At 43.6% G+C, this 25598-nt stretch overlaps 1 protein-coding gene across 1 annotated transcript in view; it reads left to right on the plus strand.

Annotated features, from left to right (window-relative positions):
- The first annotated feature begins 15762 nt into the window (after positions 1 to 15762).
- Positions 15763 to 25598, plus strand: part of HS3ST2 (heparan sulfate-glucosamine 3-sulfotransferase 2) — a 101244-nt gene continuing 91408 nt past the window's right edge. The window contains exon 1 of the mRNA XM_023189326.2: positions 15763 to 16724. Coding sequence (XP_023045094.1) covers positions 16240 to 16724 — 485 coding nt within the window. The 5' untranslated portion in view covers positions 15763 to 16239. The remainder of the gene's footprint in view (positions 16725 to 25598) is intronic.

Consider the following 25598-nt stretch of genomic DNA (forward strand, 5'->3'; position numbering starts at 1 on the left):
TTTTTTAAAAAGTCTTTCATCTTATACTCAGAAAGAGGGACTCCAGACATTAACACATACTTCCTTTAATATGTTAATACATTATCTGAAATGAACTATAGTCCTTGCAGCTCACAATGTCATTAGACAGGTTGAGGAGGTTGGGAGTCAGAGACAGAGCCGTGGGGGGGATTAGGGAAGAGGCAATTGCTGATGAAAATAAAGAAGCCTTTTCATGGTCTGCAGCTAAGCCTCAAGCCATCACTGTGTGAGCAAGGAAGTGCTAGAAAGTTGTCTGTGTGAAATGGAGTGTAAACTGCAAACGTGTTATTGAGGTGGAGGAGAGGGGAACAGAGACTGAAGGAGTAGAAATGGAATGCATGGACAGAAGGAGGGACCCACTTAGGAAGCATTAGCACCCCCTGCAAGTGGGAGACATTGTAGGAGTTTGGCTGTCCTTATTTATACAATACCAGATAAGGCTGCAGTTCACACTTCGTGTGTTTGCTGCTGCATCTCCATCAACAGATGGTGGTAATAAAGAGGCTAAAAATGGAAACATGAACTGGTGTGTAGCTTTGTTGTGGAAGTTTGTCACAGAACAGTCAAGAATCCCTCGCCGGTAACTGTGCTTGTCAAGGTCACCCATGACCTCTTTGGTGTTAAATCTAATAGACGCTTGGCTGACTGGGCTGTAGCATGGTCAGGGAGGCCAGTCTCTTGGGGCATGAGGTTGGCCGCTGCCCATTTGTGATCAGTTGGACTCAAGCAATGGCGTGGCTTCCCTAGGGTTTCTTGAGGGCTGTTAGTTCCAGCTTTGGTCAATAGCCTATATAATTAATCAACTTAAAGGGAGTGCTGGTTAGCAATGGTTCTTGACCCTGGCTGCACATTAGAATCACCCAGGGAGCTTTAAAAATAATACCAATGCCTAGGCCTCACCCAGGACCAATTGAATCAGAATCTTGGGAGGAGGAGGGAGCCTCAGATATCAGCATTTTTTTAAAGCTCCCCAGGTGATCCTAATGTGCAGCCAGGGCTGAGAATCAGTAGGTTAGATCATTAAGGGGCCAAGTTCAGACACACATGCCTAATACAAGTCTGGCTTCCTGCCTCTTCCCAGTCAACTCTGAATTGGGATAGGGGGTTGACATTGACAGCGCAAGAAACCGTAATTTATTTAAGCAATAACCAGTTAATGCAGCATTAAGATTGCTTCCAATTTTATTTGTATAATGTGACAAACACTAACCTTATGCATAAACCTTACTTTGGGAGGCCGAGGCGGGTGGATCACGATGTCAAGAGATCGAGACCATCATGGCCAACATGGTGAAATCCTGTCTCTATTAAAAATACAAAAATTAGTTAGGCATGGTGGTACGTGCCTGTAGCCCCACCTGCTCAGGAAGCTGAGGCAGGAGAATCACTTGAACCTGGGAGTGGAGGTTGCAGTGAACTGAGATCGTGCCACTGCACTCCAGCCTGACGACAGAGCGAGACTCCGTCTCAAACAACAATAACAACAACAACAACAAAATCTTTGTAAGTATCTACAATCTATTTATAATCTATTTCTTGGGATACACTTCTACCCTGAGTGAAAAGGTATGAATACTTTCTAATGTGTGTTATACACACAGCTAAATTGTCTTCCAGAACTACCGCTCCAATGTAAACACTCAAGTGTGTATGAGTGTGCCCTTTTTATGTAGGGTTGATAGCCTGAAGCTTATCATTTAAAAAATATTGGCCAATTTGATAGGTAAAGTCTATTGAACATAAATTTATCTTGTACTTCTTTAATGTTTAAGTTTCTCATTTGTATATTAGTCATTTCTTCTTTTCTGAAATGGCTACTCATATGTTTTGACCATTTTCCCATTGTGTTGTTCATTTTTTCTTACTGATTTTTTAAAGACTTTACATATTAAGGGTCTTAAACTTTGTCATATGTTGCCGATTTTTCTTGGTGTCATGTGTTTTTATTTTATTATTATTTTTAAATATACAGATGTAAAGTGTTTACGTAGTCAAAATTGACCATCTTATCCTTTGTGGTATCTTCCACTGCTTTTATGTTTAAAAACTTCTTTATCTCAAAATGTTCTTATAATATTTTATGGGTTAATTTCTTTTTTTATTATTATACTTTAAGATCTAGGGTACATGTGCACAACGTGCAGGTTTGTTACATATGTATACATGTGCCATGTTGGTGTGCTGCACCTGTTAACTCATCATTTAGAATAATATTAAATGCTTCAATTCATTTGGAATTTGTTTTGTTTTGGCAAACAAATTGTCTCAACTCCAACAACCAAATGCCTACCCCATCACATATTCAACAAATACTGAAGGCTTATTACTTGACTTTCTTTTTCGTCCTTTTGATCAATTTGTGTATTCTGTCTTAGGCAAATACCACACTGTTTAATTACCATAACTTTATAACTTATTTTAAGATCTGGCAAAGTAAAACATTCTTCCTTTTATTTTCAAAAGCATTTTGTCTGTTCTTTATGATTCTTCTTACATAAATACTATTTCTAAAAAATCTTACAAAAACATTACAAAATTGAAGCATGTTAAGACCATATTATTTGTAAATGTTGACAAATGCATCTATGGAATCAAAGAGAGAGTCCAGAGGTTAGAAACATAGCATTTTATATCAGTGAGAAAAGAGAAGATCATTCAGTAATTGATTTTGGACAATTATTTATCCAATTGGAAAAAACTTAGTGCACTACTTCAGATTATAAACAAAAGTAAACTCCAGGAAAATGGGTAACGTCTGTGAAGAGTCAATCGACAAACCAGAAATCAAGTATGCTCATGAAATATATAAAAAGATTCTCACCCTCAGTGATAGGAAAATGCAAATAAAAACAAAAATTTGATATCATTTTTCTTCCATACGATTAAGCAAAATTATTTTTAAGATATGATCCCTTAATATGTAGAATTGTTGAGGTTGGAGTGGTATTGCTGGGGTGGTGTGGATTAGCATAGGTAACTTGGAAGAAAATGTGGGAGAATCTATTAAAATTAAAAATATGTATACCCTGTGACCCAGTGACTCTTCTTCAGAGACACACTGCCATGTGTACACTGTAAGGAAAATATAAGCAGGCCTCTACCAGTTTCTAGAATATCAAAATGCTTCTCCTTTGGTTGGTAGATAGTCCCAACCTCAGGTCGTTTAAGTGCCCTTGACCCTCACTCCCTGGACCGCTTCCATCCCTTACCCTTAGCCCTGCACTTTTCTGTGATCCAGCAACTAGAGTTAATGACTGGCACAGAGGGACCCTCCTCTGGCTATAGGGTCTGTCCTAATTGGCTGGGGATATTTTTACTGATCCTTGTTGTTAAAAGATGCTTATTGAAGCATTGTTGTTAGAATAACAGAGTATAAACAACTGGAAGCAGAAACTGCTAGCTGCCTACTTCCTATCCACTTCTTTTTCAAAACAATAGGACTAATGAACACTACTACTCATCAAAAGAATACACACCCTAGCTTTCCTTGTGGCCAGATGTGGCTATGTGGTTAAATTCTAGCCAATGAAAGGTGATCAGACATTTGTGTAGACTTCTGAGAAATTCTCTTAAGGGGGAAGAAGAGAACCCTTCTCTGCTTCCTCCACACAGTCAACAGGATTGGGGATGTGATTGTGGGCATGTCAGGTGCCCATCTTCAACCATAAGGAGGTGGGATACATCCAAGGTTGCAGAGAGATGGAAGAAGTGTGGGTGCCTGATAACTTCATAGAGCTACCATACAGACCCAGATTGCTTCCTTTTGTACTTCTGTTAAATGACATAGATACATTTATATCCCATTCAAACTGCTATTGTTTTGGGGTTTTCCATTATATGCAACCAAATCTAATCCTAAAGGAAAAGGATAGAAAGTTAAATGCCCATGAACACTGAAATGGATATATAAACCACAACATATAAATAAATATAAACTGGAAGTAACTTGAGGTATCATATATGTGATGAAAATACCCTGAAGAGCCTAAGTTAAATCTATAGGCATTAACATGTTCAGTGAAAAAAAGCAAGTTGCAGAATACTCTCATCATGTCTGTACATTTCTAGCAAAACCCCCAACAAAGTATGCTGGGTTTAAAATTTCTTTTCTATTTTTTTCTATACATGAAGGCATAGGAAAGAGATTAAAAGTATACTACCTAAACTGTGACAGTGTTAATAACTTTTAGGGAGAGGAAGAGAGCACAAAAATTGCTGGGGATGGGTGGTCAAAGGGCATCTTATCTTTGGCTGCACTATTCTACATTTTTACAAAAGGACTGAGCCATGTACTACTTGTATGGTACAAATTAATTAGGTTTCCCTGCTACTCACTGGCTGACCTTCTTAAACTGTTTACTTGCTCACTGCTTGCCACCTGCAGGGTCCACATTTGAAAACAGCCAGAGCTGAAGACTCAAAACTGGAGGAGTTGCCTCTTTGGCACAGAGAGATTAACTCAAGAGCCACCACCTGATTGCTTTTTGTTGGTGAAGTTCAAGGTTCTTTCAGAACACTTCTATCACATAAACTGTATTTCTCACAATACCACCGTGCCTAAAGGAATGAAATAAAGGTATTAATCTACAAGGACAAAGAAAGTGAGAGGATGCAGTTGAAAATGTAAGATTACCATAAAATGTTGGAAGCATCACCCAGCATAGCAGACAAGTAGGTTGCAGCTGACTGCCTACAGTAGGAAACATTGCCTCAGAAACCCTCAAAACTCTCAGCACTTGGAGGCATCAGGTACTGTGCGGAGCAGGAAAGAGGCACAAGGTTGAGCAGTTGGATCCCGCATGTATCCCTTGCCATGCACATAACCAGACAACAGTGCCACTCTGTAGTCACTTATCTTACAGGAAAATTGATTAAGAGGAGCTTCAGACTGCGAGAGTTCAAACATAGTGGTGGGAAAAGTCACAATGTTAGCACGAACCAAGAAGAATCAGGTTAAAATCATCCTCTTATGTAGTATTTATTCATGGATCCCATGCCGGATTCTTCTGATTATTTTTCATTTTCAAATGGGATCAGTTCTTAGTCTGTTTGTTGCTTAAGAACAGTGTAGGGTCAAGGTGGAGGTGAGTGATCTGTGCAGTTGGCAGTATTATTTTGGCTTATTGTCCTAAAAAATTTCTTACCAGGTTGACAAGTGTTTAGCTTCAGGAATAGATCTTCTATTTGAGTGAAATTAGAAGCCATAGAGGGCTTTAAATAGAAGGATTCCTCTTTTTGAGACTGGACTTTAGGAAGATCTGTTAGAGGACTGCCAGTTAGCATCTGCTCAGGAAAACAGAAGAGCTCTGGGTATTTCAAATGGAAAGGATTTAATAGAGGGAATTTGTCCCAAAAATGATGGAAGGGTTGGAGGAGCAAAAAGGGGAGAATGAAAGTTACTGAAAAATTAATAACTGCAAAAACCATTCCTAGACTGGAGGATCAAGGGAAAGTGGTGTTAACAGAGTCCATGACTGCTACATCGCTGTGATAGTTGGAGCATCTGCTATTGTTACTGCTGCCTTAGGAACCATGGCCACATCCACCTTGCAGGAAGCCAGAAGGTCACACTTCTGCTAACATTGCAGGATCCTGGGGCACCCAAAATTGTCTGAGAGGCAGAGGGTCCATTAAACATGTGGGAGCCAGGACCTATGAATTTTGTGCTGCTGAGGATATAGGAATGCCCACTTCAACCACCATGCAACACAAGAAAGAAATTATAAGTCTGCACATAGCCACCCCTGCTGTTGCTGCTAATGCTATATGAGATATCTCTAGAAGCAAAACGTGGTTTCTTCCTTCCATCTGTTTTTCAGTCTTCTGCCAGGATCTCCTGTGGGTGAATGTAACTGGAAAACCAACTGGCCAAAGATTCTGGGAAATGTAGTTTTCAGACTTCCAGCATCTTGCAATTCAAAGGAAAATATGAAAGAGTGGGAACAGAACCCAGAGGAAAGAAATGTCTGTCAGTAGCTATTGCAGGAATTTAGATGAGAAAGGATAGTAACTTGGACTAGGCTGTTGACAATGGAGATGGTGAGTCAGTCAAATTCATCCAAGAGGGATGTGTTCCAAGACCCCCAGTGGATGGTTGAAACCATGGATAGTACTGAACTCCATATATACTATGTTTTTTTCCTATATATACACACCTATGACAAACTTTATAAATTAGACACAGTAAGAGATTAACTTATCTAAAAACACAAACAATAACTAATAATAAAATAGAACAGTTATAACAATATGCCCACATCACTACTCTTGTGCTTTGGGGTGATTATTTGGTAAAATAAAGGTTACTTGAACACAAGCACTGTGATGCTGCAACAGTTGGTCAGTTAGTCTGTTAACCAAGAAGGCTATTAATGATGAACGGGTCGGGTAGCATCTACAGTGTGGCTATATTGAACAAAGGCATGAATCACGTCCCAGGCAGGACAGAGAAGGATAGGGAGAGATTTCATCATGCTCTTCAGAATGCTGTGCAATTTGAAACTTACAAATTGTTTATTTCTGGAATTGTTCACTTAATATTTTCAAACCATGGTTGACTGTGGGTAACTGAAAATGCAGAGAGCGAAATTGCAGATGGGGAGGGACTACTGTATAGACTTTGAGGGGAGAATCAACAGGATTTGCTCACATACCAGGTGTGGAGTATAAGAAAGAAAGGAATCAGGACTAACTTTTCTTGACCTGAGCAAACGAAGATTAGGATTGTCATTTATTTATATGACTAAGACTATGAACAAAGCAGGCTTTAGGGAACTTGTAAGAGTTCAATTTGGGACATGTTTATTTGAGATGTCCATTAGGCATCCAAGTAGAGATGCTGAGTAGACAGTTGAGGGGAAAAAAGGTATGCATTTGAGACTCAATAGCATGTAAGTGGTATATCAAGCCATGAGACTTGTAATATCACTAAAAGAATGAATGTAAGTAGCAAAGAGATGATGTCTCAAGACTAATCCCTAGGATACTACAAGTTAGGGGTCAGGGAGGCAAAAAGAAATCATCAAAAGAAGCTTCAAAGGAGAAGGAGAGAAGTGATAGAAGCACTAGAAGAATGCGGCATCTTGAAATCCTGGTGAACAAAGCATTTCAAGAAGAAAAAAGTATCACCTGTGTCAAATGCATAGAACCAATGAGGATGAAAAATTGACTTGAGTTCAACAATGTGGAGTTCATTGGTGACCTTGAGAAGAACAGTTGTAGAGGAGAGGGGAGAGGTGGGAGCAAAAGTTGATTGGAATGGGTTCAGGGCAATTGGGAGCACTGAAGATCATTCTTTTGAGGAGTTGAGTTGTAAAGGGAAGCATATTCATAGAGCACTAGAAAGGCAGAGGTGAGGTCAAGATGAGGTAGTTTCTTTTCTTTTTAAGATGTCACAAATAACAACATGTATGCTGATGAGAAGGACCCAGTGGAGAGGGGAAATTGATGATAAAGGAGGGAAGGTGAAGGATTTCTGGGGTCATGTCCTAGAGGAGACAAGAGTGGATTTGATATGTGTACAAGTGGCAAGGTTGGCTTTATCTAAAAACACAGACAATAAAATCATATTGATAGGCACTTGCAAAAAGATGGATGGAATTGGGGATGATTATGTTAAGTGATCTCTAGCCACAGAAAGACAAACATCTCACGTTCTCACTGATTTGTGGGATCTAAAAATCAAAACAATTGAACGTATGCACACAGAGAGTAGAAGGATGTTACTAGAGGCTGGGAAGTGTAGTGGGGTGTGCATGGAGTGGGGGAGGTGGGGATGGTTAATGGCCACAAAAAGGTAGCTGGAAAGAATAAATAAGACCTACTATTTGATAGCCCAACAGGGTGACTATACTCAATAATAACTTAATTGTACATTTAAAGGTAACTAAAAAAGTGTAACTGGAATTGTTTGAAATACAGAGGATAAATGCTTGAGGGGATGAATACCTCATTCTCCTTGATGTGATTATTACATATTGCACACCTGTATCAAAACCTCTCATGCACCCCATAAATATATACACCTACTATGTACTCATAAAAATAAAAGATAAAAAAAACAAACCGACCATAAAAATATCATACTAACAAGAGAGAAAATAAAGTATATGAACACAGATGCAGGTAGGTGAGTAGAGGTGGTCGTAAAAATTCTCTTCGGGTTTCTTCTACTTTACCAGTAAAGAAAAGGCAAGGCCGTTGGCTGATGGGGATAGTGGAGAAAGTGTTAGAGGTTTGCAAAGAGGAGGGAGGGTACTAAGTAGCTATATAGAGCCTGAGAATGAATGGACTAGGAAATATAGTATGATTGCTAGGAAGTGTTAAGGGCCCTCTTGAGAATAGAAATGATAAATTTTAAGTGAGACTAGTCGTCATGCTTGTACATTCGCTGTGTTCGGTTGTGCGGCTGCAGACATTGAGTGGGAAGAAAGTTGATTTTAACTCAAGAAATACAGCACAGTGAGAGATGGTCAACGAGTTGATGGTTATAAGAGAAAAGTTGATTATTGTGCTTATCCATGGAATTTTGACTGAATAAAGAGGGAAGAGAGGACATAAAGGAGGTGATCAATCAACAGAGAATTTGGTCCTTTAAGATAAGTTGTACCATGTCCTCATGGCTAAAATTGTTGTCCTTCAGGCAAAGGGGTGTTTGAAGGTATTATCTGTCTATTTATCCAGGAAGCACTTATTGAACACCTGCCATGAGCTATGTCCAGAGAGAATATTTGGTTTCTTCCTTAGAAACATTTAAAATACCAAGGAGATACATTGGATTCAAAGCAAGTAGGGTCTTAAGTGATTACTGAGAACACAAAGCGATTTTATTTTGTTTTCAATAAAATTTTCAAGTTGGTTGAAAGATATATATCTAGTTGAAAAGTACATATCTATATCAATCAACATGGCTTAAGCCAAAAAAAATTATTGATGGTTATAATTGAAAAGATTTCAGCATGATAATGGCTAATGTTTATTGAGGGCCTATTGTTAGCCAGGCTGTGTTCTAAGTGCATGACTATTAATACCCTGTTAAAATCTAGTAGCAGAGCCAAGATTTGAACCCAGGCAGTCTGCTTCCAAAGACTGCACTCCTAACCACTCTGCTTTACTGCCTCTTAAAAAGAAAGCTTTAGGCAAAGCTGGATCCAGGGATTCAAGCATTATTATCAAGACTCAGCCTTTCACTGTCACTCTGCTTACTTCTGTACCGAGTTAATTCACATGCAGGTTAGGTTTTCTCCATTCATGTTAGCTGCAGACTCACACCATCCTTACATCTAGCATTTTCAGTATAAAGTTATTTTCTCTTTCTAAAAGTACTAGGCTCATTATTACATAAGTCCGTATTTAATGGCATAGAATAGAGTCACACTATTACAAAGTTGAAAAGATCAAAACTTTACAAAACAGTAGGCATGGACTGAGCCATAAGAAAGCAAACGTACAAATACACTTATAATTGGAAGGATGTAAATAAAATATTAGAAATAGTTATTTCTGGGTGTTATGATTTAGAGGACCTTTTTCTTACCAGTATTTTTATTGTTTCTACACTGAGGATATATTACCTATAGAACAAAAATGTTAAAGGGAAACAAAAAAAATCAGTACAAAACAATAAAGATATCTCCCTATATTGTTCTCTATAGCTAGATATTCTTCCATTTATTCCATCATATACCATTAAGGTCTGTATTTTAGGAAAGTGATAACAATTGTGGTCACCCCTGGTTCAGTAGTGTCATTTTTATCTGCTTCCAGATAAAAAGAAAATTAGAGGAGAGGGTGCATTACTATGTCAGCCCCACTATATTATTGTTCAAGTAAACAGGCTTACTATCATCTTTGCCATTACAAATAATCCATGCTGGATATATTTGGAAATGAAATGCTAGTTCTTCCTTGTAAGCCCCAACGTGGGTAATAGTTAGTGGTCCATCAAAGGAGGGGAAGGGGATAAAGAAACCAAGGGAGAAGTCCCAACATGAATATGCAGCCCAAATTCCAAGAGCCAGACTGAGTTAGAACTTGTCATTTTGTCCCTGCCCCTAAGGAGTTCACAGTTGCATTAAGAAGGCAAGATGGTAAGATTGGGAGAGATAATATAGCGTGGTTTAAATAATGCAGCATAGGAGATGGAGGTGCTAAACAGTACTGACCCACGGGAATATTATGAGATGAGTAAACCTGATCCTGGATCTCCCCATTAATGCTTTTTTTTAAAACTAATTTCCCCCTCCCTCAGCCTGTAACATCTGTAGAAACATGGAAAATTCAACCTACCTAAGACTTTCCTTGTTTATAAAATAGGGATAATAATAATAATGCCTACTTTGTTGGTTTATTGAGAGTATTAAATTAGGTAATACATCTAAATGCACCAGTCCATGGTGCAGAGTAAATGCTCAATAAATGGTACCTACTATTATTATTGGCAAAAACAGAAGTCACCCACATGGAGAATAACAAAGGGTTTGGAATCTTACAGAGTTCTTAAAATCAACCAGGTCTCTGGTCTTCTAAATTTGAATCCTTTCTACGGGCAGTATCTGGAAGCCCCTTGAGCTTTTATCCTCTGATTTTATCCAAAGAATGAAGCACAACTGAAATCTTCTCTTATTCTCACGCTCAACCTCTTTCCTAAATGTAGCAGATATATGCACAACCTCTGATTCAGATGCAAGCTTTGTACCTCACAGACCCTGCAGACCATGTGGCTCCACTTCAATGTCCTTTGCCTCATAGGAGTCACCATCTTTGGGACATTTTCTCATATTTTTGCAAAACTCTGCTTTAGGGAACAGATTTGAAGCTTACACACTGAAATAAAACTGAATAACAAGGCTTGATTAGGCCCAAAGACTGAAGGGGAAGAAAATTTCCTTGTTTTATAATTTTAAATTCAAGGTCTTGAATGCAGGGCATTAGAGTGGGAAGGAAGATTCAAGAGAATGCTGATGAAAAAGAAAAATGGACTCAGAAAACGAAAAGAAAGAGAGTGTAATGTGCTCTGTGGTTACTATTCTATTTGAGTCCAGTTCTCCGGCCTTCTTCTTAATTCTGTGAGCTACCCCAAAGTTCCTTTCCTGTATGAGATATCCCAAATCTCTCTCTCTCTCTTTTTTTTTTTTTTTTTGAGGCAGAGTCTCGTCGCCCGGGCTGGAGTGCGGTGGCCTGATCTCAGCTCACTGCAAGCTCCGCCTCCCGGATTTTTACGCCATTCTCCTGCCTCAGCCTCCCGAGTAGCTGGGACTACAGACGCCTGCCACCTCGCCCGGCTAGTTTTTTTTTGTATTTTTAGTAGAGACGAGGTTTCACCATGTTAGCCAGGATGGTCTCGATCTCCTGACCTCGTGATCCGCCCGTCTCGGCCTCCCAAAGTGCTGGGATTACAGGCTTGAGCCACCGCGCCCGGCCCTCTCTTTTTTTTTTAACTTCTCGTAACCCTTACTGATTCATAAACAAAGAGCAATGGCAGTTAAGAATGAGAAGGAAAATAAATAAGATACAAGAAAGGGAGAAAAGTTGAAGAAAGTAACTGGATCCTATGACTGTCTCAGATTTGGTAGGGCTGTAGTCCTGATATGTGCATATCCTTCAAAATAAGCACCCCCACCACTTTTTTATTAAAATGGTACCTATTCCTTGCAACTGAGGGAGCAACTCTTTTTGTTTGTTTATTGTATTAGTCAGCACTCTTTCAGTTGCAAGTGCTAACAGAAAGACAGTTAATCACTGGAGCTATAAAGTCCAGGGTCCATGCATTCAGCATGGCTAGATTCAGAGGTTCAAAGGATATTATCAGGAATCTAAATCTCCCTCTGTCAGTTCTGCTCTCCTCTTCATTGGCTTCATTGTCAGTTTCTCCACTTGATGGTAGAGATGACCATTGGAAGCTTCAGGCTTATTTTAGATTAATTCATCATCTCAGAAAAAGAAGAGTTTCTCTTTTCTAATAGTTTTAACAAAAGTTGTGTGCTTTATTCTCACTAGAAAGATTTGAGATACTTTCAGTCCTTGAAATATAATTAGAAAGTGATGATGTCAGGTGTCATATGCCTGTCTTTGAACTGTGTTCAACCCATACAAACCACATGGGAAAAAAGATGGAATATTGTTTGTTCAAAGATGGTAAGGATTACTAGTTGTCTTCCATAACCATTCTTTAGTTCTTTCTTGATAACAAAATCTCAAAGTGTTAGCCAGGCACATAGCCATCCAGAATCAAGACTACATTTTGAAGCATCTCTTGAAGCTAGAAAGATAAATGATAAAATGCTGTCAAATTGAAAATGAGTGGAAATAATACAGGCAACTTCCAAGAAATGTCCTTAAAGAGATATTGCATGTCTTTACTTATTTACTGATGACCAGAATGTGAACATGATGGCTGTAGATGAATAAATCATTGTAGACTATGTGGTGACTTTAGAAGGGAGGAAATGCATGGTGGAGTAACAAGATAGAGGGAACCTGGGTCCCAAACACTTTGGGCTTCCATACGAGCCCTGAATTACCTTCATCTGGACTTTCATGTGATACAAAAATAAACACATACCTTGCTTAAGTGAGTGCTAATTGACAAACTACACAACCCAACATAATCCTACCTGATACCCCCAAAGCAGAATCATGTTTGCTACTGTAAACAGATAAAGGTATAGGAGATGGGCAGGTATGTCCACTATCTCACTGTCTAAAAAATTCTATCCAAGTCAGTCATTACTCTGATTGGAAATTTGAAGAGGAAAATCTTCCTGGCTTTTATATATTTGAGTACCCAGGGATATCACAGTTTATGAATTCAAAGATTAAAAATTATTTAAAAATTAAACCAAGCACAGAATTATGAGAAATCATTATATTCATGTTTTATTTTCTAAGGGAAATAGTACTCATCGTAGCAGATGACTCCACATTTAACCTTGTAATTTTAACAATGGAATACGAAAATAGCAGGTTCATGATGTGAATAATTATTCAAAGCATATATAAGAACTCCTTTCAGGCCAGACATTATGGCTCATGTCTGCAATTCTAGCACTTTGGGAGGCTGAGGCAGGAGATCACTTGAACTCAGGAGTTCAAGACCAGCTTGGGCAACACAGTAAGACTTCATCTCTACAAAAAATTTAAAAACTAGCTAGGTGCAGTGGCATGTGTCTGTAGTCCTAGCTACTCAGGAGGCTGAGGCAGGAGGATCCCTTGAGCCCAGGAAGTGGAGGCTGCAGCATGAGCTACGATTGCACTACTGCATGCTAGCATGGTCAACAGAGTGAGACACTTCCCCCCACCCAAAAGAAGGATAACTCCTTTCAGCATATTTGTTTTGACATTTTTATTAACAATTAGAAAGATGAATTAATTAAATTGTGATAAATTGTGGAAATTACATGATGCCAAGTGAGTGGTTCATGCTTTGGATAATGGAATCATTGAATTACACAACATCTAAACTTTGAGAGGCTTTTAAGGTGGATCATAACTTCCCATTTTACAGCTGAGGAAACTGAGGCTCAAAGGGGGTCCATTTGCCCAAAGTACACCTGGAATAAAGGGTAAAGCTGGGATACAATCTTTCTACTTTTTCTTTTTGAATAAATGAAAGCTACCTCATGGTTTGACTTCAAATAGACATTTGACAAAAACTAGAGCAGTGAACTGATGAGACAAGATGAAATGTAATCAAGTCAAATCTATAAGGACCTACATATTGGGTCCAAAAAGGCCCACTGTACAAGCACAGTATGTGTAGCTGTGCCTTAATCAGCAGCACTTGTAAGAAACATTTAGAGATGTTACTTGGCTGCAAGTTTGAGATATCAGCAGTATGATATAGCTACAATAAAAAGATGATGGAGTTTTAGGTGGCATTACTAGAAATAGAACTTACAAAAGAGAGGTGAGAGTCCCGTTGAACTTTTCAATCCATATCTGAAATTCCTCATGCAGTCCCAGGTGCAAGATTTTAGAAGAGACATAGACAAATTAGCTCACATCCAGGAGAGGAGCCTAGGATGGAATTATATGAATAATGGTCAAAGGAAGTGAGGAAGCTGCAAAGTGCTGTAACTAAGAGCTTGAATCTTGGAGTCAGACTGCCTGGGTTTAATCCCAGCTCTGCCAGTTACTGTGTATATGTTTGTTAAAACCTTCTTTTCACTGCCTGTAAATTAGGAATTACAATAATACCTACCTCCAAAGATAAATGAGGTAGTGCATGTCAAGTGATTAGTGCATAACTCGTACAAAACAAGCACTTGGTAAATGCTAGCTACTATTAGAATTAAGACAGCAAAGTGATGTGGGGGTAATAGTAACAACTTCATAGGTTGTGGTGAATATTTAATCAGTTAACCCATGCTAGGTGCTTGATAAAAAGTTGGTAGCTATTATTATTAGCTGCAGTAGAATTGGTTTAAGGTTTCTAGGGATGGGACTGGTTTGGGGACAAAATATTTTTTGGTTTGGGCTAAGATCCACAGAACCTAATGATCAGTTTATGCCCTGAGGAAGGAAGTCAGTTATAACCTGATTGGGCTGGGGGCGATGGTGGTTATCTAGACATTCTCTGGGGGTGGGGGGGGGGGGGGGGGGGTCACTTTGTGAACACCCAGACATGGTGAATTGGCACTGGCATTGTTGTTGAAGGACAATTCAGCTGTGTTCTTGGCCATGGCCATTTAGGCCTGTTCTGATGCAGGGTTCTGATCCAAGGTACCAGCGTGGTACCCCAGGGAAGTACTGGAGATCGTCACTTAAGCCTGTTCTGGACATGGTCACCGAGAACTGTCCTGTGGGCATTCACTTAGGAATCATTCGAAGTGGAATTGCTCCTGGATACGTTCTCCTTGTACTCTGTTTCCTCCTTCTAGTGTCTCTGCGTGAAGAAGCCTTGGGCACTCAGCCCTCGGCGACCCTCCAGTACCCTGGACAGCTCCCGGGGGAGCAGTCTACCGCTAGGCGGCGGCTGCTAAGAGAGGAACCCTCCTGGCGCGGAGTCTGCCGCTCTGGGGCTCGCTCTCTGGGCAGGCCCGGGGAGAGGTGGGGTGACAATGGGTTGGGGTGCGCGTGCCTCATAGGTGTGAGACAGAGCAAGCCGCCGGAGCGTGAGTCAGCGTGAGGGGGGCTAAGAAGCTTGGGTGAATAGTCACGGAATCTCACTCACGCTCGGCTCCTCCACCCATCCCATCTACAGCGCGTGTCCCAGTCCTGGGCGTGCGTGCGCTCCGTGTCCGATTCCGGGCTGTGTGTGTCCATTTGGCGAGATGTCGAGAGCGGGGGGAGTGTCCCTGTCGGTGTATCTGGGCCCAGGTTAGGGGACTTCTCCTCCCCGTGTGGGGGTGTGTCCGAGCTAGGGCGTGTGTGCTTCTGTGCCTGTGCGTGCGTGTGCGGGTCAGGGTGGTGGGACCGTGCATCAGGGCAGGGTGCCTGCGTCTGCGTCTGGGTCTGACTGGTCTGGATGTCGGCGCGATCTCGACCTGGGTTCGTGTCCCTCGGTGTCGAGAGGCCCGCGTGGTAGGATTGTCCAGCCTCCCCGAGGAGTACTACGCCTTGACACCTTCGCTTCACCGCCCCAAAGCTGGCCTGGGGCTCTGTAGGGAGTGGCCTGCGTGAGGAGCGCCCGCGTCCTATGTTTCTGGGAGGGGTAAGAGAGTGGGGGCGCAGGGGGCGGGCCAGGTCCCCGGGCGCGGCGCGGGCTCGGGGGACCCGCGCAGCTGACGTCAGGCGACTCCTTAAATAGAGCCGGCAGCGCGCTCCGCTCGGCATTTCCCGAAGAGCCAGATCGCAGCCCGCTCCAGCGCCACCGTTCGGTCCACCCGCCAGCCCGCACAGCCGCGCCGCCACCGAGCGTTTCGTGCGCAGCGCTCCGAGGATCAGGAATGGGGCTTCGGGCGCTGGGCGCGCTCCGAACCCGGCGCACGTAAGAGCCAGGGAGCGCCCGAGCCGCCCGGCTGCCCGGAGCCCCATCGTCTAGGACCGGGAGATGCTGGAAATGCAACCGCCTGTTCCCCGAGGAGCAGCTGCTCCCGGGATCCCGGGGCACGGTGCGCACCCCGGCCAGCAGCGCCCGGAGAAGACGGCGCCCCCAACGCCCGATCCGCGCGACCGGGGCAGCGCCACGCGAGCCCTCTAGGCGACCTCAGGGCCACAGCAGCTCCGCCGCCGGTGCCCCCTCGGAAACCATGACCCCCGGCGCGGGCCCATGGAGCCATGGCCTATAGGGTCCTGGGCCGCGCGGGGCCACCTCAGCCGCGGAGGGCGCGCAGGCTGCTCTTCGCTTTCACGCTCTCGCTCTCCTGCACTTACCTGTGTTACAGCTTCCTGTGCTGCTGCGACGACCTGGGTCGGAGCCGCCTCCTGGGCGCGCCTCGCTGCCTCCGCGGCCCCAGCGCGGGCGGCCAGAAACTTCTCCAGAAGTCCCGCCCCTGTGATCCCTCCGGGCCGACGCCCAGCGAGCCCAGCGCTCCCAGCGCGGCCGCCGCCGCCGTGCCCGCCCCTCGCCTCTCGGGTTCCAACCACTCCGGCTCACCCAAGCTGGGGACCAAGCGGCTGCCCCAAGCCCTCATTGTGGGCGTGAAGAAGGGGGGCACCCGGGCCGTGCTGGAGTTTATCCGCGTGCACCCGGACGTGCGGGCCTTGGGCACGGAGCCCCACTTCTTTGACAGGAATTACGGCCGCGGGCTGGATTGGTACAGGTAAGGACCAGGAGCTCAGCTCCGTGCGCCGGGTCTCTGGTCGCTTCCATCAGGAGAGCCATCCGTCTCTTGTGTTTTATTTTTCTTTTAACGCGTCTCGTTGTATGGGTTCAGGCTGACACGTCGGGCCATGGGGGACTATAGCAGAATTTACCCAGAACTTCCCAGTGATAATCTAGATGGGCAGTTTCTGGAACTGCAGAGGGCGTTCCCTGTTGTCACCGGAGTCGTTGGAAAAGGATTATCTCCAGTCAAACCTAAGTGCCAGCTGGAGGGCTAACTCCCTCTGTGACCAGCCCTTAGGGTGCTCAAGGAAGGGAGGGGCGAGGACCTGTGATGCTTGAACACGACCCCATCCTGACCCTCTGTAGGTCTTTGCTGGTACCCAGCACCTGAAGGACCCTGAGAAAGGGAAGGCAGTTCAGAGACTCCTTGCAGCAAGGCTCTGTTTGGGAAAGGTCCCCAGAGTTCAGGTCAAATGACAGCGCATCCCCAGAGGTCTCCAGTAAGAAAGATGCCTTAGGGAGTCTCAATCTCAAACCCAGGTATTTGCTGCTGTACCGGGGCTGAGATCCCCAGTAGATCTGGCCCTGGGTAAATGGTCTTGGAGTAGTGGAAAGAGCCCTGGATTTGAGTCTTGGGTCTGTCACGTACGCTTGAGCAAGTTTCTTAAACTCTATCAGCCTCTATTTTCTAATCCATCCCAATGGGCAGGAGAACAGTTCTTGCCCTGTATACCTTCCAAGGCTTTTCTAAAGTGCCTTAAAGGTGTAAAAAAGACACTTCATGTTAAGTGATACTTCTAAACCAGCAGCCAAAATGTGGAATTTGAAGGTGGGCATGTGGGTGAAGGCTGGCGAGGGTCCTAGGGGCAGCCAGTCATGCATAGACTGTGTATGCTTCCCATGCATGCCAGGGAGGAGAGTTATCCCCACTGGGGGTGTCAAGGCACAGACCAAAGCTTCTGTAAGGTGGCAGCGTCTACTCCTCAGTGCCCATCTGCCTCCCCAGCCCTGTATGGTGCTGAAGTGTAGGATCGGCCCATATTTGGGGGTGTAATGTCTGGGCTCCCTGTTAACACATAGGTCACAGAATTCTCACCATTCGCCTGACCCTTTGAAGACTTTCTAGAAACATCTGCATGGTAATGACGTTGGGGAGGGGTAACATGGTAGCTGACACAGTAGCTGAGGCTAAATCTGCTATTTTTATCTACAGCTTTAGGCAGTAGAGGTCATATGCATATTGGACAAGGGACAACTTCATTAGAAAGAGGACCCCACTGGACTTATAACAGAAGGCCCTGGATTTACCAAAAGTAGGGGGACCACAGGCCTGATTTAGCACCTTTGCAGGTTAGCCCTGACCCACAATAGTTGTGGTTGTGGGGACAATGAGTGGGTCATGCACCGTCCTTAGCAAGCCAACACATAGACTGTCCCCATTGCAGCCAAGCAGGGGCTAACTAGCCTGTGGGTGGCCCCAGCACCATTATGTCTGGTTAATAGGGTATGGTGGCACAGAGTGGCAGATCTGGCTTCGTGCCAATGCCAATAGCCCGCTGTGCTTTCCAAACTATGACTCATGGGCATCCCGTCTAGGTGCATGTGGACACTGTCTGAGCCAGACCCCAGGATGGGGGAGGCAAACACATTGAACAGCAGAGCCCGGAGTGGGTCGGCCATGACATTCGAATGCAGGCCAGCATTTCCTCGATGGAAAATCTGAAGATCATTATGAAACCTTTTGCCAATGTGAAGTGCCTTTTAAGTGCAAAACAGCAAAATTCTGAGCATCTGGCTTTCAGATAGTGTGCCCTCCGATAAATACCTATACCCTGAACCCAGACTCTCCTCCCTCCCCTCTCTTCCTTCCACCACTAAACAGCATACCTCAGGCTTCCATCCTGGAGCCCTTGTCATTCAGGGATGGCTGCTTTTTATTTTTAACCTTGGCATGTGTGATTCTAAGCCAGCATAGCTGTGAACCTTAGAGATGGGAGCCATGCCTTTTTTTTTTTTTTTTTTTTTTTTTTTTTATAGCACATTTGGATTCTGTTAAAATTCTCAGCTGAGTCTTGGTAGGTTTTATTTAACATCAAGCATGCTGACAGCTTCGCTTCTCTCTCCTCTCCCCCTCTACCACCTTTTCCTACTTTATATTTCTAAAAGATTATCCTAGAGTTCTGATGGTAATTGCCCTCTTCCCATTGCTTAACCAGGAAAGCTGGGAGGCTCTAGTGTCAGGAAAGGGCTGTGTGGTTTGTGCTTCTTTCAGTTACAAATCCACACCCCTAGAGTCAAGTGTTTAGCTTGTGGATTGCCATTTCTGCACAAGGTAATACTACTCCACTTGGATGCTGTTTCCATAACCTCCAGAACATCTTTCTGTATATAAAGAACATTTATGTACATTTCTCTTTATTACGGCCAAGTCATATGCATTAACTGCAAAAATCATGGGGATTTCTGGAATCCTTTAAAACCCACGTTCTCACTTTCTTCCTGAATTCCATGAGCTACGTATGGTGGGTGATAGGATGTTCCCCTCTTTGTCCACTGCCTTGTCAGTTCACAGCTTCCCATGATAAAGCCAGGGTTCACTGGGCAGACATGGCCAAAGAACCCTTGCGCCCATTCGAGTGGACTGTGCTTTCCAAAGGGGGTGTTGCAAAGTTGCAGGCAGTGTGGATCTTAGTACGATCTGCCCACATCAAAGCCCCAGTGATAACTTCCTGGTCAGGAGGCTGAAATCCAGATAGTGGAAAAATCAAAAGCTTTACCCTTAACACAAAGAAGGGGCTTCTTTCTGTGGGTAAATGGAGATAAAGCTGAAGGCCAGGTGATATAGCCAGAGAGACACCATCATTTGGAGAGACCAGGAGACAGAGTCTGTACCTTCTTGTCCTCAGCCTGATCCCCTTCTTGGGAACCAGTCCAGTTCAGGCCACTACCAAAGAACCCAGCCTTTTGCAGTGAGTTCTTTCCAATTTGTTGTCTTTCTGCAATGCCATCTCTGATGCTGACCTCAACTATGTATCTGGCCTGGGTTCTCCCCCACCCACATTTCCTCCCCGAGGTAACAGCTGCAGGGTGGCATCTCCTAGCTGCTTGGACAAGTGGGCAAAGCAACACCAGGCTGATGAGAGAACCAGGACAGGACCCACTATCAGAAGACCAGAGGTGGTCACCTAGGTGCTGTATGATTTGAAGAAAGGTGATTCTCCCAAGTCTCAGCTTCCTCATCATAGAATGGGACCTGTAGTAACTATCCTAGAAACTTGTTGTGAAGGATAAATGCAAAACTGTACAGGAAATTGCCCTGGAAAAGTCTACGACATATAAAGATAAGGCAGTAATGTTACACTGTTATTGCTACTAATTACTACAACACTCCTGTTATCACTATTAATTCTGTTAGTATTTAAAATATTAGTTTCTGACCCTGCTGCTGTTACTAAATCGGGCTGAAGAATTAATCAATTGCTATAAAGATAGTTCCATACTTTCCTCTTTATTCCTTCCCTTTCCTTCCCTTTCTCCTTCCTTCCCTCCCTCCCCACTTCCTTCCTTCCCTCCCTCCCCACTTCCTTCCTTCCCTCCCTCCCTCTTCCCTTCTTTCCCTCCCTCCCTCCCTTCCTTCTTTGTTCCCTCCCTCTCCCCCTCCTTTCCTTCCTCTCTTCCTTCCTTCCTCCATTCCTTTTCTCTTTCCTTCCCTCCTTCCATGTTAACAGGAAGTCAGTTCCCATATCTAGATGTCAGTTTGCTACCTGCGAAATGGGAATGATGCTTGAAATACTTTGCAACCTTATAAAAATCAAGTAAGACTACCTGAAAATGCTTATCCAAATCTAAGGTTATCTTTAAGATGCCCTCCATTCTAAGAAAGTTTGGATGTGAAATAGACTCTTCGGGGTCATCTTTTATAAAGAGACATAAGCTTTGCTGTGTGTAGTAGTTTTTAGGGTCATAGGGAAAGCTGAGTTATGTCTGAAGTGTGCTCAATTTTGCTAGTGTTTTGGTATGGCAGGGGAGTGTGTATGGAGGAAGTGTATCTTTTCTAAAAGCATTGAAATGCCAACAAGAGCAAATTAATATGTGATAATTGACTCTGTGTTCTGGTGTCTAAATTTTGATAGATGAGCCTATTCTATAAATTTCAGACTTCACAGCTCTGGTTATTTATTTGTTCAGCATCGATGATGTTCTTGGGATGGCGCAAAGCAAAGAAGACAGAATATTTGCCCCAGAGGCAACAGTCTAAGTAAGAAAGAGAATAAAAAAATCACAGAATAAGATCTCCAGTTCATTTTAATCAAGAAATCATATTCTAATTGCAAAGCCCAATTCTCTGGAAATGCAAAACTTTAGAAAAAAATAAAATCAAAGGCAGAAAGTAAGGGGCCTCCTGCATGAAGTAGTTAATGCAGACAATTTTATCATCTTTTAACAAATTGATCAACACATGAAACAGACTGATCTGTGCTCACTGGGTGTGCACACAGATGAATGTGTGTGCACACCCACACACGTGCACCTGCATGCACAATTGCAGCATCTATGCAGACTTAGGCCTTTATACAGAAATTCCCTGTCTTGGTCCAGGCGAACATCATACACTATGATTAAATGAAACCATTGAGTCCATAACCCCCCCATTTGTCTTGCAACACTCTGTCAGCCTTGTAGCATGCTGGAGATATAATAGTTAGTGCCAGCAAATGTACAGTTCTTGTCAGGCACGGAGGAACATTCAGAACGGACAAGGAGAACTGTCATTGCTCAAAGAAGTGTTTTGAAGAGCTGGCTTCCCTTCCCCTTGGAGCTGAGAAGGACTGGCAAGAGGTTGCAATGAAGAACAGGCTTACCCCAAAGCCTTGGTCTATTAGTCCATTTTCACACTGCTAACAAAGACATACCCAAGACTGTGTACTTTATAAAGAAAAAGAGGTTTAATGGACTCACAGTTCCATGTGGTTGAGGAGGCCTCACAATCATGTGGCAGAAGGTGGAAGTCATGTCTTACATGGCAGCAGGCAAGAGAGAAATGAGAGCCAAGCAAAAGGGGAAACCCCATAAAAAATCATCAGATTTCGTGAGACTTATTCACCATCATGAGAACAGTACGGGGGAAACCACCACGATTCAATTATCTCCCACCTGGTCCCTCCCACAACATGTGGGAATTATGGGAGCTACAATTCAAGATGAGATTTGGGTGGGGACACAGCCAAACCCTATCACTTGGTACAGGAGAATGTTAGGTGGAGAAGATGCTCACAGGCCCAGTACTTTCCAGCTACATACATTGTTAAGGCTGTTTTGGATGTGAACATGCGAAGATACCACTGACAGATTCTGAGAAGCATCTTTAACATCTCTGAAATTAGCATGTGTCTTATGATTGATAGTGTCTTAGATTGAAGATATAGGATGTTTCCATACTGATTCCCGAAATGCCCTCTGCCTGGGAGACCCGGCTTCCCCAGCTTAACCTGGACTTTCTGGATCTTCCAAAGAGCCAGTGACTAGACCCTGCTTCATCTCTGTAGCCAACAGGGCTCTCTTCTGATTGGTCCAGGAGCTGAATTCATTTTATATTTTTGAATGTTACCCATGCCATCTCCCTGAAAGCAACTATCCTGAAATTAGGGAAGGTGTGGGGCTAGTACTCACAGGAGATAAGATGTGATAGTGGGCATGTCCTTCATGGCCTGCTGTACAGAGGCACTTGCTGCACCTTACACATATCTGGGACACATCCAAAGGGCCCTAATGGATTTGAAGCAGAGTCAATGCCCAACAGGTGCTATTACTTGCATTTATGCTTCGGTAATGCTTTGGTAATGTTTTGTGTATCTGGTGTGCAGGACTGTAGAATAACTTCCCTCTCTTTGGTTAGACCTCTATGAATCATTCCTGAATGACTGAGTGACAGGGTGGGTGGGGAGGGAGTGGGAGCACACAGTTCCCTATTGATCAGATCCCCTGGAGGACTTGAGGAGAGGTCGTCTCTACCTGTGAGGGCTCAGGGCAGGTGATGGGGCGGGTGGGGCTTTGGGGAGTAGTGAGTCAGCCTTAAGGGAACTCATAAGTCACGCAGACAACCTAAACCTGTGGGACCCACTGTCTCCACTGGAGCTAACTCCAGTGCGGGTTAGTCCATTCATTTGTCAAATGCTTTCCATTGGCCAGGCTCGGGGCCAGGCTCGGTGCGAGGCTGCTGTAGGCCGCCTCAGCTGCCACTTTGTTCTCCTAGTGGGCTGCATGGCTGGGCTGAAGCACTGTGAGGTTCACAAACAGCTTGACAAGGTGGGTAAAAGTCACCCGGGAGGGGAAATGACCTTGTGCTTCTGAGGTAATTACTGCCTGTCAAGCTACACTGCTGGGCTGTTGGTTCAATGCTATGCTCCCAGCGGCTTTCTCAGTGAGATAAGGGGACAGGGTGAAGACAGGGCACAGGGGAGTTATTATTAAGTATGTTTTTCCAGGGCACATGAGACAGAGGTTTGGGCTTGGGTGATCTGGAGCCCGAGCATCACATGGATTTCCTGGGCATGGGTCCACTGGGTGTCTTCCTAAGCTTTCAAATCAGAGGAGCTGACAATGGCTCCACCTCAGTGCCCATGGCCACCAGCCACCATGAACACTCCCCATGTGAGAAAGCCAGAAGCGTCTGCTCTTTCTGGGTGGAGGCTCAAGGACCTCTCACGCTGCCTTCCAAATGGTGGCAGAGTTATTTGGGAGGGAGAATTTTTTCAGATTTCAGACATTCTTGTGCCACCTTCATGACATTTGCAAAGCCCAGCACAACCTCTACTATTATTTTCTTAATTTTTTTTTGAGACTTAAGCAGTGGCACAATCAAGGCTCACTGCGGCCTCAACCTCCCAGGCTCAAGTGATCCTCCCACCTCAGCCTCCCAAGGAGCTAGGACTACAGGCGTGCACCAACACACCTGGTTAGTTTTTAAAATCCTTTGTTAGAGACAGGGTCTTGTTTTGTTGCCCCGGCTGGTCTCAAACTCCTGGGCTCAAGCAGTCCTCCTGCCTCGACCTCCCAGAGTGCTGGGATTACAGGTATCAGCCATCTCGTCTGACCTTCTTAATTTTTTTGCTTAAGTTAACCCATTTAAAAATTATAATTTATCACAAAGAACACGTTTCCCCTTCAGTTTATATATTTTAGAATAGACAAGATATTCGCCTGGGTGTGGTGGCTCACGCCTGTAATCCCAGCACTTTGGGAGGCCGAGGTGGGTGGATCACCTGAGGTCAGGAGCTCGAGACCAGCCTGGCCAACATGGTGAAACCCCATCTCTACTAAAAATACAAAAATTAGCTGGGCGTGGTGGTGTACACCTGTAGTCCCAGCTACTTGGGAGGCTGAGGAAGGAGAACTGCTTGAACCTGGGAGGCAGAGGTTGCAGTGAGCCAAGATAGTGCCACTATATCCCAGCCTGGGCAGCAGAGCAAGACTCTGTCTCAGAAAAAAAAAAAAAATTGTATTGTGCAATTCAAAAGTGACAAAGGTTATTCAGAGAAAATGAATCCCTTTCTTTTCACCTCGTCTTTCAACCAAGAAGTTCCTCTTCCCAGAAGCAACCATAGGTACCTGTTTTTGTGTATCTTTCTAAAGATATGCTGTGGATTTGCAAATCTAATGCATACTGTGCAAGTATAGTTAAAATAAATATTGTTCAAAAGCAACTTTATTTTAAACCACCCTAAATAGAAAACCAGCAACACTTGCCATAATTAGAAAGTGATCATAAAAATAAGTTAGATTGAAAACAAAACAGTGTGTTTGAATTTTTGTTCTCTAGTGTGGCTGGAATGTTCCAAGCCTACAGTGTTTTCCACCTTTGTTTAAAAGAGGATACTAGGGGACACTGCTAAGAGCAGTTAAAGAAATATCAGTACCAGTGTGAGAACGTTTCTCCTTGATGTAATCAGAAGGAATGAAGGTGAAGAGGGAAAAATAATACATTTCATTGTGTGATGTGGTGGTATTTAGTAGGTCGGCGTAGTACCTAAAATTACCAAGGTGAGGTACACAACTGACCTTATGGGAAATATTGCTGGAATTTGCTGAAAACTCAGCTTAAGTAAATCCAATGATGAGCTGGGTGTGGTGGTAATGCCAGCACTTTTGGAGGCCAAGGCTGGGTAATCGCTTCAGCGCAGGAGTTGGAGACCAGCCTGGGCAATATAGGGAGACCTTGTCTCTAAAAAAAAACAAAAACAAAAAAATTAGCCAGGCATGGTGGCATGCACCTGTAGTCCCAGCTACTTGAGAGGCTGATATGGGAGGATCACTTGAGCCCAGGAGTTTGAGGCTGCAATGAACTATAATTGCACCACTGCACTCCAGCCCGGGTGACAGAGTGAGATTGTTTCTAGCTTTTCAGATTTCTTTAACGTGTTAGTGACTGGGAGAGATGAGCCAAAAGAAAACTCAGAACAAAACTGAGCACTAAGAGGAGAGTTTGACCTGCAATATTTACAAGGGAGTGTAGCCTTCCCAAGAACCAGGTTCCCTGAATCAAGGGTGTGGTGGGCATTTAAAAAACAATGTAAACTCACAGGGTTACAATGGATTTCTTCATTATTCTTACTGGTGAAAAGTCAGCAGTATTCTCCATGGTTATCATATCTACATAGATTGTTATATATCTGTAGGCGTCAGTGTCACAAAAGTCGGAGGTAAAGTTGTTTTCACTAGGGAATCAGCAATTTATGAGACAGTGGCACAAGGCTCTTCTTTATTTTAATTTCGAGGCTCATGTGAGACAGGATGTCCGTCTGTAAAATCTCAGGATGCAAAATACCTTTTCTTCCATTCTGGAAAACATGACGTGAGGCATAAAAACATG

The sequence above is a fragment of the Piliocolobus tephrosceles genome, chromosome 17, assembly GCF_002776525.5.
Source record: "Piliocolobus tephrosceles isolate RC106 chromosome 17, ASM277652v3, whole genome shotgun sequence".
NCBI lineage: Eukaryota > Metazoa > Chordata > Mammalia > Primates > Cercopithecidae > Piliocolobus > Piliocolobus tephrosceles.